The sequence below is a fragment of the Stegastes partitus genome, unplaced genomic scaffold (genome assembly GCF_000690725.1).
Source record: "Stegastes partitus isolate 25-593 unplaced genomic scaffold, Stegastes_partitus-1.0.2 Scaffold1530, whole genome shotgun sequence".
Lineage (NCBI taxonomy): Eukaryota > Metazoa > Chordata > Actinopteri > Pomacentridae > Stegastes > Stegastes partitus.
Genome location: NW_007579261.1, coordinates 91,677 through 110,661, shown reverse-complemented (window position 1 = coordinate 110,661; position 18,985 = coordinate 91,677). Strand labels below are relative to the sequence as shown.

Here is an 18,985-nt window from a genome sequence, read left to right as displayed (position 1 = left end):
TTTGTACATTTCTACTGTAAATGTTTCTGCCACTTTATATTACTTTTAAAATACCTTAGATTTGCATTTGTTGTTGACTTGACTTGTAGCACTTACTCTCTACTGACTTGCAACACATTTTTTTAAACTATTCTTTCAAAAATGCTCTTTTGAAAAATATGATTTCTATATGTGCATTTAGTTCTGTCAATACCTGTAATGTCTTTTATCTTCATATATGTGTTAATTACTGTTATGCAACAAAACACCACATCAGACACGTGTATATGAAAAGCTACTTGGCAATAAATATGATTCTGAATCTAATCTTTGATGCACAGTGCAGCTGGTGTGAATGAATGCATGAATGAATGAGCACATAAATGCATAAAAATTGCTTTGACAACTTTATTTGTAATCACTCAAGAGTAACATTTTAGTGGCAAAGAATTTTACTAGATGACCGCTACTTTGTCAAACAGACATTTTAAGCTAAACCTCCGCATTTGCAATTAACAAATAATGTTTTCTTTTAAAAAACAACACATGAATCAACCTGCAATAACCAAAATAACAATAGCAAAAAAAAATAAAAGCACAATTAATTCTGAGACCATGCTGAATCTGAGGTCAACAGGCATTTAACATTCTATAAAAAGCTATATATTAAAATGAACTATGACAAATATATCCATTTAACATCTGTGTGTTATGACAGGAGTGTGAATAGTGCTCAGCATTTAATATTGTGACACTGAATCATCAAAAACTGCAAAACAGCAACACTTTTTTTAATGAATTCAAAATCAGATTAAGTAATTAAACAAACAAAACCCTCCCAAATTTTTGTAAGTAGCAGAAAACATTTTTAAAAAAAAGCAAAACTGTTATAAAGTAGTCGAGCTGCACAAGAACTGCCGGCGACAACTAATCTAGTTATATGTGCTGCTGGAAGAGAAGCTGTACGAATAGGTGGAGGAATAATCCACACTGCCTCTCCGAGATCCACTCCTGGAGCTGGCACGAGAACCGGCCCTGGACCCGGAGCGAGAGCCGGGGTTAGAGACGTTGTAGGGGCTGCTGATGCCCTTCGTGGACATGGAGGAGGCCTGCAGCATCTTCATACCGTTGCTTTCCTCCACCATGCAGCTGTCCATGGCTTCTTTGTAGGAGATCTTCAGTTTGGTCTTGGGACAGGTCAGGTTCTTCTGGTGGCTCCGACCATCCTGAAGCTTCTGGGCTGCTAGACCATCGAGCCAGCTTCTGCGGATAGCCTCTTCGATGGTGATGCGACGGCCGGAGCCGGGTTCTATCAGGCCTCCCGTCAGGTACTGGAACTCCATAAACCTCTGGCCGGCCTCATAAGGCAGCCACGTCTCCTTCACCGCTTCTGCTACAGACATCCTTCTTTTTGTTTTCACGTCCTCAAAACCAAGGAAAGCTTTCTGGGCAGGTTTCAGCTTCATTGCCATGCTGTCATCAATGATGCTTTGATGGACGGCGTCCTGCAGCGACAGTCTCTCGCCAGTAGCAGGGTTGATGATGCCGCCTGTGCATGTCTGGGCCTCCAACAGTCTCTGTGCTGTAATAGTGTCAACTATGCCTCTTCTGAGTCCCTCTGGGATTGTAATCTTCTCCAGGGTCTCCGTGTCAAATATGGCAGCCACAGGGCTCTGGTCATCGAACATCTCAGGGGGAGAGACAGTAATAGAAATGCTGTTGAAGCGTTTGCGGACGGTGGGAGAGGATGGTCTGGCTTGCGTGGGGCTGCTGCAGGTGACCATGTCGTCAACGTTGCTGGCTGCAATGACCATCTCAGAGCTGCTGGTTTTGCTGGTAATTTCATCTGCAAACTGGGTCAAGGTTAGGGTTCCAGCACGATACTTATCCAGAGACCTTTGATCAATGACGCCGCGGTCCAGGCAGTCCTGGATGTCATACTGGGTTCCAGTTTTCCTGTCCACTATCACCAAACGTGCAGAGCCGTCTGATGCCTTGATAGTTATTTCCTCCCACTCACACTCCTGCTCTGACAACTCCAGGAAAGTGTCGTAGTCAATTAGGTCCCGATGGTAGGCCTCTCTCACTGACATCTCCAGCCCGGTGTCTGGGTCAACGATGACAACCCGCCTTTTGCGGAGGACGTTGGTGCGGCTTTCGGAGGACTTCTGGGGCTTCGACTTGTCTTTGAGTGGCAGGAGGATGAGGCCCGTCTTGCTGTCTGTGATGCATCTTTCCTTCAGCTGAAGATATGTCAAGTTGTCCTTGGTATTAGGATCAAAGAACCCTTTGGTGTCATCACCTTCATACGTTAAGATTTCATTCATTTCTTTATCAAAATATCCCTTTCTATAGGCAACATCAACATCAATACGATGGCTCTCAACAGGGTCGATGATCCCACCACTGGCAATCTGGGCCTCAAGCAGTCGGATTCCATGACCTTTCTCAATAAGATCTTTTGCAATAGCCTGGAAGAGGGAGATTGTCTTTCCTGTCTCTGGGTCTCTGTATCCAGTTACTGCCTTCTCTGCAGACAACAGCTTACCCTTAAACTCCTTCCCTATCAGGCCTCTCTTTGAGGCTTCCTCCACTGTCAAGAAGACATTGTTGACGGGATCGACAACAAAGCCAGAAGCAGCCTGGGCCTCAAGAAGCTCCAGGGTGGTTCCTCTCATGAGCAGACCGTCCTTCATTGCACGATAAAAAGGCAGTATTCTGTCATTAGCCTCATCGTAGACGCCTGCAATACAGGTAGAGCCATGGAGATAGGACTTTAGCTTGTCTTCAATGTCTTTACTGGTGAGTTTGCCCTGGTTGAGCTTCTGCAAGTCAGTTTCATCCAGCAGCTCAGAGTTGATGAGATCTGTGACGGAGACTTCACCACGGATACCCTTCACTGTCATGGGCTTTTCTGGACCACGGATCAGAAGCAGGCCAGAAACAGGTTCCACCGTGCACTGCTTCCGGAGGTCATCATAACTGATCTTCTCTCCTGAAGCTGGATCCAGGTAGCAGGCGGGTTTTTTGCTCAAAGCCCTGTGGAGCTCCTCATCGATAAGATTGCGATTCAAGGCCAGATCTTTTGGCAGGAACACGCTGAGAGCCGGGTCCAGTATGCCTCCAACACACTCCTGAGCCTGCAGCAGGCGGATGGCGGTGTCTTTGTCTACGCGGCCATGTTTGTAGGCCTGACCCACAGAGAGCACTTTGCCAGTGTATGGATCTGTGAAGCCTGTGCTCGCTGCCTCTGCTTTCACCAAAGTGTCTCTATCTTCAGTGTCCACGATCCCTCTGGAACAAGCGGTATCCACAGGCATCTTCTCATTAAAGACTGGGTCCACGATGTAGCCTGTTGCTGCCTGAGCTTCCAGGAGGCCGAGAGCACTTTCTGGACTGAGGAGCTTCTTGTTCTTGGCTTCAGTGAACGGCATTTTCCCTTGAGAACCGGTTGTCATGCCAGCGATGACGCCGGTGCCCTTTAGGCTGAGCTGGATGTCTGCAGCTACCTCATCCACCGTCTTCTTTCCCTTTAGGAGGCTCTCTAGAGTAGTTTTGCTGATTATACCACAGTCGCAGAGCTGGTGGGCTGTGACTTTCCGGCGAACTCCATCAAACAGGAGCTTTGATGGATCGATTGTCAGGACCTTCTCGTCCGTCTGCGTCTGTATAGCCGTGGTGCTGGGCCTCTGCTGCAATCGCTGGATCTCCCTCTCCAGGAAGTCTCTCCTGAGAGCCAGGTCGCACGCCTCCTTCTCCGAGCTCACCAGACGGCTCTTGTACCTCTCCTCAACACTCCTCAGCTCCCTCGTAAGTCGCTCGATCTCATTCTTGAGGGAGAGCCTCTCCCGATCAGCCTTGTCCCTGTCTGATTCAACCTGCCTAATCTGACTGTCTTTCCGCTCATACTGGCTCTTCAAAGAGTTGAACTCATTGAAGATGGAATTCTTCTCATCCTGCAGCCGCTGTTTGTTGCGAATCTCAGTCTCGAGCGTGACCTTGATGCGGGTGAGCTCCTCTTCTAGCCTCTGCTGACGGTTCTTGTCCTGCTCCAGCAGTTTAAGCTTGGATCGCAAACTATCCCTCTCCATCTGCAGCTCACTGTATTGGCTTTGGGACTCATGCACCATCATAGATGTCTGTGGAGAGAGAGAAAAAAAAGAGAAAAAAATCGGTATAAGTAAAAGTATAGAAATATAATTTACACATGTGTTTGCAAAATGTATAAAATTGAATGCAGATTACATGTTTTAAAACTTACAATTACCAAAGCTGCGTGCATGCATTTTCAAAAATGTTAGTGCATGTTGGAAATGTACATGTTCAGTATTTAATAAAGCAATGCTGTAGTATGTTTAAAATTCAATGACATAATGTGACACATGTAAAAGGAGGAATGACATGCATATCCTAGCAAAAGCATTTGTAAGCAATGAATCACATGCAAAACGATCTAAAATCATCAATTTCAGTATTTTTGCAAAGATATCAGGGCTACTTTAAGATCTGATTGAGTCCTAATGCCATAGAAGGATTCATGCAAGCAGCAGGTGAAATTAGTTGTATTATTCGGAGGTGATCCTTCAATGGAATCACAAATACCTCAATAGATTGCTTTTGGAATTTGTCTATTTCCAGTTTAAGCTTTTCTCTCTCCTTAGTCAGGTCCGTGATGAGAATCTGGAGCTCCGTCGTCCTCTTGGTGCTACTCTGAAGCTCGACATGCAAGGCTGAGATCTGAGCGGCGCTTTGTCCATCAGTCGCGTCTTTGCTAAACTTCAGCTCATCTCTGTCCTGTCTAACTACCCTCAACTCCTCTTCTAACTTCAGTCTCTCCTTGGTGAGGTTCTGTGTCAGAGTCTTCAGCTTTTCAATCTCTGTCGTGTATTCGTTGAGTTGCCGACTCTTCTCTTCGATGGTCTTATACAGGCTTTCATTGCGTTGGTTGAGCTCGTGAATTTTGGCCTGTTCCAGCTGGAGCTTCTGCTTCAGTGTCTTCAGCTCGGCCAACACAGCTGCCAGCTCATCCTTGGTGGCTTTGTGATCCCTCACGCTCTTGTCCAGAGCCTCCTGGAGAGCCTTGAGGTCCTGCTCATATTTTCTTCCAGAGGTAGAAGCCTCTATCTGGATCGATTTCATCGTGCTAATCGTGGTGGTGTGCTCTCTGCAGGTTTGCGTCATCCTCTCCAACTCAGCCTCCATTCGCTTTCTACGAGTGAACTCCTCCTGAGTTGCCTTCTTTTGCTTTTCCAACTCAGCCTCTACTCCATCCAGAGAGGACTGAAGCTCCCGGATACGACTGTGCAGTCTGGCAGAACTCTGCTCGGCCTTAGTTTTCTCACTGGTCTGCTTCTCCAGCTCCACTCGGGTGATGCGGGCCTCCTGCTCAGACACTTTGAGCTTGTTAATTGCCTCCAGATAGGAGATGTTCTTTGCCTTCAGGTCTGCTTCCGCTTGTTTGAGGTGACCGATTTCCAGTTCCAGAGATCTCCTCTTCTTCTCTTCTTCCTCCAGTGTAAATGTAAGCGTGCTGATCTGCCTGGACTTTTCCTGACTGGTTTTGGTGGCATCCTTTAGTTTCAGGTCGTTGTCTTCTCTCTGGTGCATCAGTGTTCTCAGCTGCACCTCCAGCTCGCTGCGCACCCTCGTCTCTTGTGCCACTGAGGCCCTCTGCTGGTTGGCCTCCTGCTCTGCTCTGCCTTTCTGCTCTTCAATGTGAGCGACGGACAGCCTCAGCCTCCTCAGCTCCTCCTCCAGGTCTCTCTTCTCAGCAGTGAGCCTGTCAATCTGCAGCCTCAGGTCCGCCGCGTCCTCTTCTTTCTGCTGCGAGGCTTTCAAGATCGTGGTCTTGGTAACGTGGATCTCTGTCTCGTATGTCTGCTTAAGTTGGTTAATCTCCTGGGTGCACTGAGTTCTTACCTTTGAGATATCGGTTTCAGCGTTTCGTCGACGTGTCGCCTCCTCGTCTAGCTGTATCTTCAGCCTCTCCAGTTCACGTTCCTTGTCCTTCACAGTCTTCTCTAAGTCAATCTTGGACCAGTTGAGCTCTTCCAGTTCCTTCTGCCTGCGGCGAACGGTCGCCTCATACTCTTCCTGCTGGCTGTTGTAGCGCTCCTCTGCCAACCTTTTCTTTCTCTTTTCTTCATCCAGCTGGTATTTAATTCGGGTCAGTTGGTCGTTAAGGTCTTGAAGCTGGTTGTGCGTGCTGTCCAGGTTCTCTCTGGCCGCACTAGCTTGCATCGCTGTGGTTCTCTTCACTTCCTCCATAGTAATGAGCTGGTCTTGCGACTGAGTGAGCTCCAACTTGTAGCGGGCCAAAGCATCTTCCAGAGATTTGTTTTTCTGACCACGATCCTGGAGGTCCTCCTTCAGACGCCTCAGTTCCTCCTCCAGCAACTCTATCTTAGTGTTCCTTATCTGAGGAGAGCAACGACAAGAGCAGAAAGAGTGCCAGTCACTTCCATCATGCTTACTTCTACTAATATTACTGATTTACACAAACAAAGTCCTTTAAAGTAGCATTATGCAAATCCAATACTTACCTTCAGCTCTTCCATGTTCTTCAGCAGCTCCCCCAGGAACTTGTAGTAGTCACTGGAGCGGGTAAGCAGCTCGATGTAGCGGGTCTGGAGCTCGGACGCCTGATGGAGGGAAAATAAAGGACATGATTACTGATGCTGAGCAGTCGGGTGTTAATTTCATTGCAGCTATAGCTTTAAATGATGCAATTAAGAGATTTTGTGAGCTTATTATACAAAAGAAATAAAACACAGTTCTATTCAACACAACGAAGAAGAAAATATATCATGGCTAATGTAATTTCCAATGTATAATAATAATAATCATACCTCCTGTCTGACCACAGAAGCAGGCGACTGCAGCATCGTTCTCTTGATGGGAATGTTAAGCAGAGTTTCCAGGCCTGAGCTGTACGAGGCCAGCTGCAGCTCGTAGTCCTGAAAAAAAAAAAATCACAATATAAACGTCACCATTTGTGCCATACTTGCAGCTCTGCAAGATGCATGTTTTAAAATGAAAGAAAACACATTAACCGACAACCAACCTTAATCGAGGAAGCACAGGTGTCTGCGTTCTTCTGCACATCTTCCACTTTCTCCTTCCTTCCTTTGATTTCAGTGTGAAGCGCCTGTAAACAAGAAGAAAAATGGGGTCGTTAAATTCATTGATCTGATCAGTCTGTGCTGCTTCCATCGCTTGATCTGACAAGACTACTATGCCGTCCGCTTCTTTCATTTCGATTTTATATATAGACAACTGATATAGTGCAACGCTTTCCACATTTGTTGCAGAACGATGTATAACAGTGCAATTGGAGTTCAAGTCGTGTAGGACTGATACGTTGATGTAAATAAGGAAAGGCATGCCTTCTGTTGGTTCAGGTGGTCCATCAGAGTCTGGATGTCGTTGAGCTTCACCGCCTGGAGGTTGTCCTGGCGCTTCCTGGCATTGTCTATCCACTGGTCCAGGGAAGTGCTGCTCTGCTGATAATGCTGTAGCTGTTTCTCCTGCTTCTCCAAGTCCCACACTCTGAGGAGGAAGGAGTGAGGGGAAGAGGAAGGGATGAAAGGGTATTTTTAGTGGCTGTTACCAGCAGTGACGAACGGAGGATGTGGAATAAGTATTCGCAGGCATGGAAGAAATGTGCCTACATGCTACGGACCCGTCCTGCCGTACCTGCTATCGATCTGCGTTTGGATGCGGCGCCAGCGGTCGGACATCTGACCCACCAGTTCTGAGTACTTGGACAAATCTACGTCACACTTGTGGAAGGGCTCCGTGATCTGACTGTTCCAGTGCACTGCTTTAGCCAGGTCCGACTCCATGGATGTCAGCAGGTCTCGTTTTTGCTCCAGCTCGCTCTTCATTTGCTTTTGAACAGAATCACAAACAACGATCAGTTTCAAACGTATGATTTTTGGATGGTACAAAAATCTGAGTATCCAAAAGCAGAATTTTGTATATTGTGTAATTTCAATCCTGATTTGCCCGAAATGTTAAAGCAGAAAATATAAGATGTTTATGAAGATTTTTTGTAAAACTTCAGCTTGGCAGATCAAATATTTTGAGATTTTTTTAAAAATGCCTGTCGACTTACTTTCAGCACATTTATCCTCATTTTAAAATCTCCACATCGAGCACATCTATCAATATTTTTGTGGTATAACTTGATACCTGCTTGATCAGAAATCAAAGTCAAACGAAAGTAACTTATTTTCCATTTCTGTGACCAAAATCTCTGTGATTTGTTTTGCATTAATGCGACTTCTGTTACTTCTGCATGTTTCTTAATGTGTGCTCAAAGATGGAGGCTTCCATTTGTTATTTATTTTTTAATGATTTCACTCACCCATAATCACAGTTCATTTGATCTACTGGACCAATATTGAAGATGGCATGAGGAGAAATAACAATTATAGGCTTTTATTTTTAATAGTTCCTGAAATCTTTTTTTTTTTTTAATGATGTTATGATGCTTGATATATCAACCTACAAATTCACAGATAACATTTTAAATATCCATCATTTATAGCAACAAAAGAAGTTTCAATTAAATCAGGGATGGTCGAGCAGAAGGTCTCTGTAACCCACGAGCAAAGCAAACTTGTGCTGGTTTTGTCAGTCGTAGAAGAAATCTTTAAATCTTCTACTTGCATAAAAGCAGCCATACTGCATACAAAAATACTACACTGGAGGTTAAAGTACTGCCTTCATATTGTTCCTTAGAGAGGATTTATGTTGTTATTATTAGCAAAGTGCGCCAGAAGAATCAAAAGTACAACTTTACATAATAAACCAACGTGACTGTTAAATGATATAGAGCTTCATTTACTTTGGTGAATCATATTTAACGGGCTCATCGTATGTTTTTAATGAAAAACTGTAATCTGTAGAGCAAACATAAAATACTCAAGTACAATACCTCAAATTTGTTCTCAAGTACAATACTTAAGTTAGCACCAATAAGTAGTATGTAGGGTTTTAGGATCGTAACAGACTGAAACCACCAAAACATGACCAGATATTAAAACTTTAAGATGCAAATCAAAGCTCAGAAAAAGACTAGATTTTGTGTCTTCAAAAGCTGGAAAGCAATCGCTAGCAGTTCATAGTAAAACTGGACAACGTGTCAAACCTTCAGCGTGCTCCGATAGTTTTCCACCTCGCGGAGGTCCAGAGAGCTGGTCTCCTTCTCGGTCAGCCGAGCCTCGTGAGCTTTGATCAGGTCCTCGGCGTGGAGAAGGCTTTGATGCAACGCCTTGATCGCCGACAGTCTGTTGCAGACGCAAAGTTAAATGATCAGAACAGTTGGACTTTGGCTCAAGCTCCCAGAAGTTACCTCCGTTCCCAGATTATGACAGAACAGATAAAAAGATGGTGCAATTAGCCGAAAATAAAGTACCTCTGAATGTAAGCTGAGTAGAGACCCTGCAGGCCGCCCAGCTTTTGGTTGATGATTTCCAGCTCAGAGCGGAGGAACTTGGCTTGCTCAGAGTCCGCAGGTATCCCTTCCAGCTGCTTTATGATTCTTTCTCTGAGACGCAAGTACTCATCATAAATGGAGTCCAGATCCTGGTGCACATTCTAGAAATCAAACGGATGTGATATTCATCTGAATTAAACCCTTGATGATTTTTATTTATCTTTCTTGTGATAAAATGTTCATATTTTGCACATTTGCAGTTATAAGTTTGCACAAATCCATAAACATACCTGCAGCTGCTGAATGTTCACCGAGCACTCGTGCACGCTGTTTTCCCCCAGAGGAATGTGCAGATGTCTGGTGAGGCCAGACTCGGCCAGGTCCAGCTTGCGTCGCAGCTCTTGCAGACTGCTGAGCAGCGTGAGGCTGAGGGTGGAGGTGGAGGCGGACGGTGGAGCCTGGGTGGAGACTTTGGTGATGGTGGTCTTGGTGACTTTGGAAGTCTTGCTGGTGTCCTGTTTCTGGGTGTCAGGCTTCGCTCCTTCGTCCCCTTTGTTGGTTGGTGGAAAATTGGGAAAATATAATTCAACAGTGGAAAACAAAAGCATGATTTCTGCAAATTTAGTGGGTGGTGTGTGTGATCATAAACAACATGTACGGTATCTGGTATTTAGCCTTTTGTTGGGGGTTTTGTTGCGTAAAACAAAAGGTTAAAACAGCATTTTCTTTTTTTTAAATTAAACAATCAATGATGGCTCATAATCAAAAATGATTATTACAAATGCCAACTTATGGCAAATCTTCAAATTGGACGTTTTACAAAAAGAAGAAACCGACCAGCACCTGACAATAACAAAAGTCTTTAAGTTAAACCTCAGAACAAACCACGATTTTTTATCTTTTCTGGTGGTTTATAAAATAAATTATTCTCCAAAAACGAGCAGAAAAATCTGCATCTACACGTCTGCAGGACAGAATTTGATTGAAGATTCAAAAAAGCTCATTAACATGAGTGCAGCTCACTCATAATTAAATTAAACTTACTGTTAACTTCAGTAGGTCAAAGCCGATTTTACGAGCATATTATTTATAATAGGCATCATCGGGTGTGGTGCTCAAAGAATATGTGTTGCAGGAGTGACTGTAATTATTAATCTTGTAAACCAAACACTAAATACACAGGTCATTATGTCTCTCAGATGTAGTGCTCAGACAGTTTCAGGAGAAGGTAAAGACATTTCTACACTCACTGTAAGCAGGCAGCTGGACGATCAGTTTATCATAGTGCGTCTGGGCTTTGTCAAAGTGGCCCTGGATGGTCTTCTTGTCCTCCTCCCCGAACATTTCAGAGCCTTGGCTGTTTCGTATGAACTCCTGGTAGTGAGTCTCCAGTCTTTTGATGACGCTACGGTACTCCTCAGGACGCATCTTGGACAGCTGCAGGACAATTCACATGGATTAGGTTCAGTAAAAGACACGGGAGGTGATCAAAATTGTTTCAAATAAGGCTTAAAACCGAGACAGTAACGGTAGTCTTTGTGACATCTTACCATGCTGAGAGTGAGGGAGTTGATGTAATTGATGTCTTTGAGGCAATACTGCCACGAGATGAGACTCTTGATGTTGATGTAGAGCTGATTCCAAATGGCCATGATGGCTTCATAGTACTGCTCATTTCTAGGGAACAGCACAAACAATCAGTCACCTGCAAACTTTGAAGTCATAGCTTAACAGATGAACTGAATAGTGAAGGTTTAACCTCCTACAATCTATCGAATACTGCATCCAAAAAAAAAAAACCTAAACTCAATCCACTTCAGCTAACAAGGTCTAACCAACATTTGAGCAGTATTGTCTCAGACCTGCAGCCCTCCCGGTGGCTGAATCTTTCTTACTTGTTGGCGAGGCCGATGCTGAGCGGGTTCGGCGGCGGGATGAGCAGACACACGGAGGGAATCAGCATGTCCAGACCTCCGGGTCCTGTCACGAGCCACTTGCTGCGCTGCGAGTTGTCCTTCAGGATGCCCTCGTTCCCTTTCAGTATACCTTTCTGAAAAGAAAAACAAAGAGAGAACACGCCGAGTTATACTTGTAGCGTTTCCCTTCATGCTCTGTAAATGCGTGATGACATAGAGATCGTATTTCCCACCTGGTCTTGTTTAAAGTCACACAAGGCCTCGACGATGACGGGGCTGTTGCTCTTCTCCTCAGGGTTGCGAGGTTTCAGCCTCACAATGGTCTTAGACTTGCTGACCAGACTCTGGACCTGCCTCTTGTTCTCCATGATGCGTTCCTTCTCTTTCTGTGAAAAACAAAGACAAACAGAGCTTCTTAACCGAGCTCGTGTTCAAAAGTCTTTTTTTTTTTTTGCCGCTAAAGGTTCAGACATGCAGGAACATTCCATTTAGCCTCATAAAAAACTGGCCTAACTGGCAAATTCTCCACACCGACATTCACAGCTGCAGGAGAACAGGTATGTTCTGTGCTTTATAAAGGGGACGACGGTACCTCCAGGTTCCTCAGCAGATCAGAGAGGTTTTCCAGCGGGGTGTTCTTGTCGCAGGAGAACTTGCTCCGGATCATCTCGTGCTCCTTCTGCAGCTTGGCGTAGGTCTCGTTGGCCTCCTTGAAAAACTGAAGAGAGAGTTTCGATGAGCGCCAAACACTCGCAGCAGCTCTGCTTCCATTAAACAGGACTGAGCACTTACTTGGCTGTAGGCGGCATTCTCCTTCAGATGAACATGGATACACTTGGTGATCTGGAGAAGCCAGCTCCACTGGGTCTGTAAGGTGTCCATGTAGGCCTGAGGGCGCACACACACACAGTCATCAGTACCAAACCACTCCATAAAGGGCTGCTGACTATGGGGGGAAAAAAGAGAAAAACACTTACTTCGATCTTATCTGAGGCTGGATGGTTGTTGTTCAGGAGGTTGTCTGTTTTCACCTTCAGCTTGTTCAGGTCCTTCTCCTTCTCCTCCAGGTCTCTCATCAGCCTCTGTCAGAAAAAGAAACCCATAAATTTAAAATCCTAAAAGGCTGCAGTGTGGACTCAGATATCCGACATGCATTAACCCTCTTCTGGCTGTCTTTTGCCACAATTTTTATTTATTCATTTATTTATTTTTGTACAGGAATTTAATCTTGTAAAGCCTGAACCATTAAAGAATTGCCAGAAAATGTGATTATTCTGAAAATGGAGTGTTTATCGAATCTTCTGACAACTAAAAAAATCAAAAATTAAACATAAATTTTCATATTTTTGTTTTAATTTCTATCATTTTTGCAGCATCTGGCGTGTTTGGTGCCTGAATTCCTGATCCGTGGTGGATTATCTGTGCCCTGCATGCGTCTGAATGTATACATCAGGTTTTTTAAGGGGAAAAAATGTCACCCTGATGATGTTGAGATCTCAAAGAAATCAAATATGATCCACTTGGGGTTAAAATCCTGGACCTCTACAGAAACAGCACAACTACGGCCAGAAGCCGAGAGAAATCCAAAATGTCTTTTGTGCAGTTTGATAAAGTTAAAATGTCTGAAATAAGTTTTATAAATCTTTAATAAAAAGCTAGAATAAACACATTTTTCCAAGTATACACACTTCAGTTTGCTTACATGTGTGTCTGTACTATCAGCCTACTTCTGATAAAAACACCCTGAATATTTCTCATGTGGCTGCTGGTTGCAGTTGAGGCTTCTCGGCTATAACGCAGACACACAGGATCAATGTCAACTGTTATTGAACGCTAATTAATAGCTATTATTATACATTTACATATGAATCTAATTTTACAGATCTTTATTGTTAAAAAATAAATATTTCTTCTAGAAGTAATGGATTGACCTCTGAGGAACTGATGAACTCTGAACAACTGGAGAGACAGAGAACTGGTTGTTCTGTATTGTGACTGGTTAACGGTGCTTATAGATAATAAACACTGATGAAAATACATTTATTCAACCTTTTTGTTCTGGTGACTTAATTATATTTATGATTTCCTAATTACACAAAATTTCTCTCATAATATTTTTAAAATGACAGAACCAATGCTTCTTTTTCTGTTAATTGTCACAAACTGCATCTAATGTTAGAAATATATTAATATTAATAAACTTGATCTAAAGAGTTTCATTTATTTAAAAAAAAGGGGGGATATCTTTCTATATTGTAAAAAAAAAACATTTCTGATTGTTCATTCACATGTTTTATTGTTATTCTACATTAGACGTGTGAATTCACTGTTTATTTTAGCAATTTCATCCATTTTTATCCTTTATTTTTGTATTTGAACAACAAAATCTGCAAAATATAAATATAATTAGTCATGTAAAGGGAAAACTCTGTAAAATTACAGATTTTTTATTTTTATTTTTATAGTGTAGGATTGTTGAGTTCATACAGAAGCTGTTTCATATCCAAGACAAGCTAAGACACTCAAACTGTGTACTTTTGGTTGCCTAAAATAAGTATATTTAACATAATAAGACAAGCAAATGGTCTGTTTTGAGTAATTTTAAATCAGATATATAGAATAAAGTGATTTTGATTTTTTTTTTAAATTTTAAGGTACAGTTTCCAACATGTCACAGATGAGTAGTTCAAGGACCGTCGGAAAGTAGCAAATCTGACAATTGAAACCTGAAAGTTTCTACAGTTCCTGGGTCTGATAAATGGAGGAATTATGTGATTTTTTTTTTTTCAAGCTAACACGCGTTTCAGACCTGCCTGCCGGTTTCAGGGTTCAGAAAGTTAAAGTCAAATAAAAGACAGAGATTCTTACAGAGTAGCTCTCCTGCTTCTTGGGGATGTACTGGTCGATGTTCTTGTCTCCCCAGTCAAACACAAGCTCCTCCTCCTCTTTCTCATTCACCCACATGATCTCTTTGGAGATCTCCTCGATGATGTTCTGGAGCTCGCGCAGCTGATTCACTCGGCTGTGGGACATTTTCTAAAACGAAAGGCAAACTTATGAATATAACAAAAAGGGAACAACACTGGAAGTTGATTTTTTTTTACATTTTTTTGTGGTTGTACCTGCAGGCTGTCCCATTCTTGATCCAGCATGGAGAGGTTGTACTTGTCAAACCTCGAAGTCTGAAAAAAAAGATTGTTTTCACTCAGTTTTGATAAAAAGATTATAAAACATTCGGCTTCTTGTGCATCGACGATCAAGCTCCTTGCAACACCGCGTCAAAACAGTCCAAAGTAAAAGTGAAAGGAGTCGGAAAGAAAACTCACCAGGTCGTCTCTGGCGCGGTCGACTTCCGGGCTCCTCTGGATGGAGCTGTGGAGTTTGTTGTGGCTTATGATCTGCTTTTCTATGGTGGACGAGTCGTCTCCCCACGGAGCCGTCTCAATCATACGCTACGGAAAAACAGAACGGCAGTTTGTCAGCGACTGAAACGCAGCGACTTCTAAACAAAGCTGCAGGAGAATCCAACATTCAGTATCTTATGGTTTGCTTCTATATTAAAGGTAAATAAAGTAACACATACTGCATGTGTATTCAAATTACAATCAATGATGCAAATGTTTTCATTTTAGTTATGATCAGATTTTGGATAAACAGGTGATGTATACGAGTAAAGTCAATGTTTTGGTTTATTTATAGGATTAGTGGGAATTAGAAAAACAGAATATTACCAGCTTTATATTATAGTAAGTAAGTGTAGTTTAAAGGTTAAGCAAACTCCCTTCTCTTGATCCTCTGGCCTCACATCTCTGCCTTTTCTCCGCTTTGACCTCTAGGTGTCAGCATATAATCATTACGTCCATTGTTAAGCAGGAAACTATTCCAACTATTCCCCCCCTTGTGCTCGGCTCTCTCAGCTTTGATAGGAGCTCTGCCAGCAGAGCAACCTCAGCCAGACTCTGTTCTTCACTTGCATTTTTTTTCCCTCTCTCTCTCTCTCAAGGCCTTTGTTCTCTCACCACTCCCTTTTTCTAACACGAATACTTGACTGAAGCTACAAACCCCGCCGTCAGCAGCACAGCTAATGTATAACTGGGAAAGAAAGTCATATATTATAATGTCAGCACAGTGAAACGTTGTGTGAAAAAGGCGGTTTTGCAGGTGATTTGGATCTATTTTGTTAAGACTGAGATAGAAAATGTGTACAGACATGTGACAGCAGGGGGGGAATGAAGGGCAAAATCCAGAGGGTGAGGCTGAGAGTGGTGACAGACTGACAGGGTGTGTTTTTGGTGGGAGGGTTGCGAAGTCCGAGAGCTGGAAGGGCGTTTTCCCATAACCATGCTAGAGTTCAGCTGCACTGCCCTGTCCCATAACAACTGACTCAGTAGTGAGTGTCAGATTTCACACTCCTTTACTTCTTCTTTTCTTTTTTTTTTTTCTCCTCCTTCCACAGTTTCTTCTCTGCTGCCTCCCTGTTTCCCAGCTCTATTTCTTTCTCTCTGTCTGTTTCTCAAATGGCAAGCGCTCTCTCTCCTCCTCTTTGTTTCAATCCCTCTGCACCCCACTCAGCCTCTTTTCACTCACGGATCAGGTTTTGGCAGCGTGTCCAGATGGTTTCAGTTACGGCAGGTCAGAATATGTGATAGGGTAAGTTCATCCCTGCCTCCCTTTGCATAAGAAAACAGCGCCTCACTAATGCACCCGCACAGGCATGCATGCACACGCAGGTACGATTACCCAGCCTGGACAAATTAGATCAAAATTGCTCGGCAACGAATTGGAGTTTTACCAAACACCTGTGGGTGATGTGGTCACGGATGAGGGATACCGATGCTGGTACAAACGCAGCTTTGTGAAGTTTTTTGCTGTGCCAGTTAGTTGTAGTTGTAAAAACTTGTGGTGGAGTTTCACCCAATTTATCAGTTTGATTATCTGATATGTGGCTCTGCGTACATTTACAATATTTGTCTTGATAAGAAGAAGATTCAGCTGGATCACCTGTATTTGTTGTGGTGTTGTTTTTACATGTCTCTGAGGTATACAAAGCTCACCTTCTGTTGAGCAATCCAAGCCATGGCATCAGTAAAGATTCTCCCGCCCTCCAGGGAACCCACACTGCCTCTGTTGCGTCTTATAGTCGTAGCGCCGACGAGCTGCTGTTGGATTCCTCCGTGCATGTGCTGCAACTGTTCCAGGCTGCAGAGTTGTACAAAAAAGGGGAAAAATGCTTTGTGAGTCTTTCAAGGGAATCTTGATGGGATTACTTCAAAGAGCACACACGGGCAGATGCACCGAACCACATGCAGAGGCCACTGGACCTCGCTCTCTGGTTTGTTTCAGCTGCAAAATAAATGTCAGGTCTTACTCTGTAAATTCATGCACCGGCATGCTATTTGCATTCATGCTAAGCTGCAGAAAGGATCACTCAGACGTGTGCACACAGTCCCGACTGAACACAAATGCAAATGTCACACACACACACACACACCTGCAGTTTGCAAAGTCACACACACGCTGCATTTTGACTTACTTTCTGAAAATGTCATTGGGGACACGCATTTGCTGCAGCTCTCTGCCGTACATCTTCAGCTGCTCCATGCATTCTGCAGACATGATCAAGAACTTCTCTGCTTCCATGGGCGGACCTCCCTGTGAAATCACACAGGACACAACGCACTGATGCCTCCTTCATGTTTTGTCTCTGTGTTTGTGATCATGCCACCTCACAGCCCAGCTAACCAAGTCTCTTCTTATCATGTTTTCTGCAATTAAAAATGCAAAACAAACAAACATGTCCAGTGTAATGTGTGTGAGACGCTCACATTCTGCATGACCATCTTTGCTCTCTGGAGGAATTCCTGACACTGACTGGTGAGGAGTGTAGCTTTCTGCTGAATGCCTTGTACGCTACAAACAGAAACAACAGAACAAATACGTTACTCAAAAAAATAAATATACTTCAGTGGAGGCATCAACTGGATATGTACGTTGAAAAAAAAAGCAGCTTTAGAGCAAAGTTTCAAAGATTGACACTGTAAGTACAGTTAGCAGGTCACTCAGTTGTTAAATCTGTGAAAATGATTGAAAACTGAAACAGAAAGTACAAGATTCAAGTTCCGTAGCTAAATATTTGAAGCTTCATTTTAATTCAGAACCCACTCATTCTGTGTTTTTAAGGCCTGACTGTGGGTCACCAAAGGGTCACCGACACACAACACACAGAGTTTGTCATGTGTGTGTAAACTCCAACATACACCTAAATCATTTCTCCCACTTTCTTCACTGGGAGTTCAGCATTCAGAGAAAAAAGGGAAATCGCTTGACAGCCTCTGGCACAGACTGACCAGATGAATAACAGCAACAGGAGGAGATTGAGGGGAGTGAAAGGATCTCACAGCTTTATGTCTCATTATGTTAGGCAACAGATCGGGAGGGAAGATTACTTGGAATCACACATTAGTGAAACAAATCAGAAAACGACTGTTTTGAGACAGCAGGTCAGGGCCTGAGATGCCTTTGGACTGACGAAACCCGACGAGGCCAACAACAGCCTGCAATTTGCGCTCTTGGTGTGTGTGGCACAGCTATCCAAAGGTGAGCCTGGGAAGTGATTAAAACCTGCTCTGTGGCATTTCCCTCCTCTTTTATGGCCACTTTATGTTCTAAAAAGATTTGGACATATTATTTAGTGCTTTTTCATAATATAATCCGACTTATTTTCCTTGTTTTTGGACACTTCGCCGGTAAATAATCAACTTTTCCCCCCAAAATGGCAACAGGTGATCTTACCTCATTCCGCCACCTGGACCCCCACCCATGCTGACTTGCACCCTCTGTCCTGGACCGCCGCCGTGCACGGAGGTCCTGGTGAAGGTGCTGCTGTATGCGTATCCGCCGTCCCCTGCTTGGTAATCCCCCTGGAAGCCGTTTCCACCGACGAACACGTCGTTTCTAAAACTTGACAAATCCGGACGCGAGTTGCTCCTCTGGCCCATCGTGGCCAGTTTGGACGTGGAGCCGTATAGACTCATGTTTGCCTGTTGCTGTGATGTTTTAGGAAGGTTTCTTTGATTGGAATTAGTCGCCGAATTGCTGTCCAGACCGCGGACAGACAGTGCGCGTCTCCCCGCCCCGTCTCCTGTTGCGCAGATAATGGTGTGCTGTGAATAGACGGAAGCTGGCTGCTTTTGGATAGAAACCACACCTTGCTGTATTTACGAAACACCAGCACCGTCCTATGTGGGAACGCTCTGCCAAAATGAGTATGAAAACTTATGTTGCAATCATTTTTCTCTGAGTTATGATGACGCACGGTGCGTTTAAGCTCGTTAAATCACCAATGTTCTCATTACGCAGGCACAGAAGAAGCCTTAAATGTAAGCAAAGATTATTGATTTATACAGACAGGCTGTCAGAAAACGTTGATTCAGCTGTAAATCATCAAATGTGCCCCAATTTTACAGGATTAATGGATTTTTAGTCGTTATTTTTCACACTGTTTGAATTAATGTCTACCTTGACTCCATAAAAATACACTGATTCTGCCTTTTTTGCTCTGATTTTAAACTCTGCTGTGATCATTAATACTATACATATTAGATTAGATTAAATTTTATTGCAATATTAAGGTCATAAAATGCAGTTT

The 18,985-nt window shown here is 43.5% G+C and overlaps 1 protein-coding gene across 2 annotated transcripts; it reads right to left on the bottom strand.

Annotated features, from left to right (window-relative positions):
• Window positions 1-372: 372 nt before the first annotated feature.
• Window positions 373-18,510, bottom strand: dspa (desmoplakin a). Of its 2 annotated transcripts, none has more exons than XM_008300380.1 (24): window positions 18,130-18,510; window positions 17,163-17,247; window positions 16,871-16,989; window positions 16,392-16,536; window positions 14,664-14,789; window positions 14,460-14,519; window positions 14,206-14,373; window positions 12,315-12,419; window positions 12,130-12,225; window positions 11,930-12,055; window positions 11,571-11,723; window positions 11,317-11,471; window positions 10,972-11,098; window positions 10,672-10,858; window positions 9,712-9,971; window positions 9,401-9,582; window positions 9,134-9,272; window positions 7,675-7,868; window positions 7,365-7,527; window positions 7,043-7,126; window positions 6,828-6,935; window positions 6,522-6,620; window positions 4,582-6,396; window positions 373-4,118 (listed from the first exon to the last, which is right to left on the bottom strand). In XM_008300380.1, exons 1-24 carry the CDS (start codon window positions 18,369-18,371, stop codon window positions 912-914), a joined length of 8,145 nt encoding a protein of 2,714 aa, XP_008298602.1. In that variant the 5' UTR covers window positions 18,372-18,510; the 3' UTR covers window positions 373-911. The 2 variants fall into 2 exon arrangements, with proteins under 2 accessions (XP_008298602.1, XP_008298603.1); XM_008300381.1 differs by having other exon boundaries at window positions 5,899-6,396; window positions 18,130-18,508.
• Window positions 18,511-18,985: the final 475 nt, after the last annotated feature.

Excerpts from the sequence above, each read along its gene's own strand:
- dspa (XM_008300380.1), bottom strand. The coding sequence starts at position 18,371 with ATGAGTCTATACGGCTCCACGTCCAAACTGGCCACGATGGGCCAGAGG. Across the intron at positions 14,374-14,459 it reads AAGAATGGGACAGCCTGCAG|AAAATGTCCCACAGCCGAGT; the intron begins GTACAACCACAA and ends CTTTCGTTTTAG. Across the intron at positions 12,226-12,314 it reads CAGCCTCAGATAAGATCGAA|GCCTACATGGACACCTTACA; the intron begins GTAAGTGTTTTT and ends GTGCGCCCTCAG.